General features: G+C 43.8%; 1 protein-coding gene across 1 annotated transcript; it reads left to right on the forward strand.

Annotated features, from left to right (window-relative positions):
- Nucleotides 1–232: 232 nt before the first annotated feature.
- LOC123083449 (transcription factor MYB53) lies at nucleotides 233–3035 on the forward strand. The gene is made up of 3 exons (XM_044505493.1): nucleotides 233–1674; nucleotides 1764–2462; nucleotides 2654–3035. Exons 1-3 carry the CDS (start codon nucleotides 1409–1411, stop codon nucleotides 2685–2687), a joined length of 999 nt encoding a protein of 332 aa, XP_044361428.1. The 5' UTR covers nucleotides 233–1408; the 3' UTR covers nucleotides 2688–3035.
- The last annotated feature ends 1586 nt before the right edge of the window (nucleotides 3036–4621 follow it).

The following is a 4621-nucleotide window of genomic DNA, read 5'->3' on the forward strand; positions in this document are numbered from 1 at the left end:
GATTGTAGGTGTTGACTATGCTGCACTGCGGATCTGCGATCGCCAACTATCATTTCGTATCGATTTCGTACGTGTGAAACCCGATATGTTTTAATAAAGAAATTAACATGCAATGTTTACATTTCCAATGTGTTGGAGATCCTCCTAGTTTTCGTTTAGCTGTAACTGATTAATGATGTAACTATCATTTGATTTTAATAAAGTGTGCCACAACTTAAAAACAGCATATGTAATGCATTAGCTTAGAAACAATTTGGATTAAATTTGTTAGTTTGCTAAATTACACTAGAGTGAAGGAACTGATCAAATACACACGAACAACAAAGATCTCTGACCAGAAAAGATGGTTAAACCAAAGCACACACGCCTGCTTTAGGTGTGGGGTGTATAGATAGGTGATGCTGCTATATCGCGCTGGTTAGTTGCACTATTGGCCTTGTGCAAAAGAAAAAGGTAATGTTGTGATTCTTTCTAACCAAACGACGTATTGCGGCAAAAAAAAAAGGTAATGAGATTGTAGAAATCCTTGCCTTGGCATGCGAGGATTCTTTCTACACATTTCAAAAAACGGGTTTAGTCATACCTTATTTTGATTATTGGCATATCGTGAGGCTCCAAGTTACCTAAGAGCACTCTATGCAACTATTCATTTCCATAAAAAAATGAAATTCAAAACTTCTTCGCGAGCCTTCCCGTCATCCTCGGGATCAGGATATTTTTTTGAGAATTTCCGACAAGGCTACGCTTTTGACCGTTAGTTCTTTTTGCTCAAAGCGGCGGGTTTGAGCGGCCTCCAATCGTTGTACATGGCTGACGCTCGCTGAAAGAGGGTGGCATTTCGAACGTTTTTGCTGGCAAATTTTTTTTAGGGGAGCTGGCAATTTTAGTTGTGATGGATGTGGTAATTTTTTCAAAAACAGCATGCCATTTTGTAGGAGGATGGCAATTTTCAGCATTCATCCTAGAAAATGTCACGATGTTCTGAAGAAACTGCCTAAAATTGCCATCAAAACGTTCGCAAATACCACCCCTTCCAACGAACGTTCGCGAGATAAGAGGGTTTATAAAAAAACTAAACAACATTACGTGCTTAAGCAAACTGCTGATTCGGTCCATAGCCAAGAAAGTCAGAGAGGGACAGACAGGGTGAGAGATTTTGAGAGAGAAACGGAGAGGTCGCTAGAGAGAGAAACAGAGAGGTCGCTAGAGAGAGAAACAGAGAGGCTGCGTCTCCCGCACACAAAGACTACCTTAGCATTCATGCCGCCATGCACGCATCATCGTCCACCTCCCTCTAAACTCTATAAAAACCCCTCCTATCCACCCGAACGAAACCTGAAAAACCTGACTCATACCTTCCGGCAGTGCTAGCCACACCTCTCTCCAGCAAGCTAAGCTCCGTAGAGCGATGGGGCGGTCGCCGTGCTGCGACGGGGAGGCCGGCGTGAAGAAGGGGCCGTGGACAACCGAGGAAGACAAGCTGCTGGTCAACTACATCCAGGAGAAAGGCCACGGCAGCTGGCGCCGCCTGCCCAAGCTCGCCGGCCTCAACCGCTGCGGCAAGAGCTGCCGCCTCCGCTGGACCAACTACCTCCGCCCGGACATCAAGCGGGGACGCTTCACCGATGACGAGGAGAAGCTCATCATCCACCTCCACTCCCTCCTCGGCAACAAGTAAGTAACCGTCCATGCATGCTTCCTGGCTACACTACATATCTTCTTCGTCTCCGGCGCCGGTGGCTGACGAGTTTCAGTTCAACCAGGTGGTCGTCGATCGCCACGGAGTTGCCGGGGAGGACGGACAACGAGATCAAGAACTACTGGAACACGCACCTGCGCAAGAAGCTGCTCTGCATGGGCATCGACCCCGTCACGCACCGCCCGCGCACCGACCTCAGCCTGCTCGCCGGGCTCCCGGGTCTCCTCGCGGCAGCCGGTAACTTCGGCGACTCCGGCACGGCCACAACCGCCTGGAACATGAACGCGCTCAAGCTCCAGGTCGACGCCGCCAAGTTCCAGCTGCTGCAGGGCCTGGTGCGCGCACTCACCACCGCGGCGGCTCCCGCGCCCGCGCCCGGCATGGACAACCTCATGGCGCTCCTCGCCCTCAGCAACGGCGGGCAGCACGGCGGAGTCGACCAGAACATGCTGCTCCAGCAGTGCCAGTGGAACGACATGAACAACCTGCCGGCGCTGACCAGCTCAGCGCCGACGAGCGACATGTTCGACGGCTTCAGCGCCGGCGACGGGCTGAGCTCAACGGAGCATGGGGGCCACGGCGGGGCGACCGGGAGCAACGTGACCGTTGATCCAATGGAGGCCGATGACCAGGAGAGCAAGAAAAATGGCGGCGGCGGCATGTCGTGCGAGCAGACGCCGGCGTCGAGCCCTTTCAACGGGCTAGAGAGCCTGAACCTGATGGACAACCTCAACACGGACGGTGGTTGGAAGGATTTGCTAGAGTGAGTACCTGCTCCCATTCCATCAACTTTCCATCAAAAAGAAAAGCGCAAATGCTATGCCTGCATGTCTTTTCCATCCAAACTTAATTCTGACCAATATTTCAACTAGCTTGGTTATTTTTATCTGGAAATTAATTCACACAATGCTTAGCTGAAATGATTAATTAATCCTCTTATTTATTTTTATGCAGGCAAGTGTCATGGCTGAACTCAAGTGAGCTGTGATGGGTGGATAGAACATATATGATCAAGAATGCCAAACATAACCAGTAATGAGATTGAGAATACTAATTGTTTGATTGGATGCACATTTTAGCCATGTACAAAAAAAGAACGGAAGAACATATACACATGTACACACTCACTGCAATTAATGTTCTTTTATGTTTAATTAGTTAATTGGTGTTTCTTTTTTATGAGGGTAATATATGTAATAAGTAGCTTGTGACATAAAATCACTTCCTTTTTTTCCAGACAGCAAATTAGGTGTGTGACAGTGTGAGTGTGACTATATCTCATTTTTCTTGACTCTTGCGTTATGACACATGATTTAATTAGTTAGTTTGAACTTTCTCTTGCGTGAAGAAGCTAACCTCTGGTCGTCATTTCATTGGATTGTGGTTATGTTTTTTTTCCTACAATGTTGGTCTTGTGAGTCCGACATTAGTCTTCACTGTAATCAATCTCCCAATATGTACTTTGCGACAATAATGGTATGGCTACGTACATATATGCATGGTTGCTAGCTAGTTCTAATTGCATCATACAGAGTGCCATGTTTTAATTATCTAACTAGAGAAGGTATAGTCTACACTGTGGGTCTTCAATTTCGCATTAGGTGTGTATAGAATTTGAAAATTTATATTTATGCTCTATTTAAGAAAATGTTTCGCGCAGTTTTTTATGTCCATATATATACAAAAGGAATTAAAAACAGTTACATGAATAATATAGCTTCAAATTATTTGACTTTATTTGCTTGAAGAATAGATATAGCTAGCTTTCATAATTCCTGTGTGTGGGGTTTTCTCAGTGGGAACGAGGTTACTTGTTGGAGGAGAATTGACTGGCAAACACAGTACTAATTAACCAGCAGCGTCATGTATGCAATATATGATATGCAGCATGCAAACGGTATATAATAGTATAAAATGAGTTAGTTGGAGTTGGACAAGGACGGGTAGCGCTCAAGCTTTAGCTTGTCAAAGTGGAGAAAGTTACCTTTATTAATCTTCTACAATTTCTCCACTATCGCTGACAACCTAACACAGAAATCAAGTAAAAAAAAACCTATCTTCATCAATCTTTCTAGGTAGTTGTCCCACTGTTTTTATTTACTCCACATATTTGCTTTAACCTAAGTAAAACTTTACCAAGTTCGACCAAGTTTATCGAAAATAATCTAAACTTTCACAAAAATAAATTAGATGAAAAATATATTGAATGATCATTTTAATGGTATTGATTTCGTATTGTGGATGTTTATATTATTTTTTGTATAAACTTGGTCAAAGTTTAGAAAGTTTCATCTGAGACAAAGCTAATATGCGAAGTAAACAAAAAGGGAGGGACTACTTGCGTGGTTAACCAATATTAACTTGACACATAGATTCATAACCACAACTTATGGTAGTACCAGATTCAACTTGATACCACGACTTATGGTACGCTAATTGACCAAGCTTAACTAATTGATAACTAATATTAACTTACTTGAGTAGATTTATATTGTAATTTTGACGCGCAAATTAGTTGAAACAAATGAATAACTAACTAAACATCCATTTTGATCTTTGGGGCACTTTGGATCGACATGTTTTGTTCATGTGTGTGCGTTCCTGTCTAATTAGCTAGCTTAGTTTCATTCCTTTCTGTGATAGTGATAGATAATGGGGTTGTGCATGCAAAAATATCTATCAATGGAAAGCTAGCTGCTTGAGTGCACTTTTAGCTTAAACCGCAGCCACTTGGTGTGACCCTGATCGATGCCTGCCTCACAATACATGACAATATACTCCTTCCGGGCACCACAAGCCATTGACCGCCGCAGCTATGTATCACATATCTATGCACTGCTCTGATTGGCATGTCCTCTATGCTCACAACCTAGTTTAATTCGCACATATCACTTTTTTATGTAGCAGCTAAGCTTGCTTTAT

The sequence above is a fragment of the Triticum aestivum genome, chromosome 4A (assembly GCF_018294505.1).
Source record: "Triticum aestivum cultivar Chinese Spring chromosome 4A, IWGSC CS RefSeq v2.1, whole genome shotgun sequence".
Classification (NCBI taxonomy): Eukaryota; Viridiplantae; Streptophyta; class Magnoliopsida; order Poales; family Poaceae; genus Triticum; species Triticum aestivum.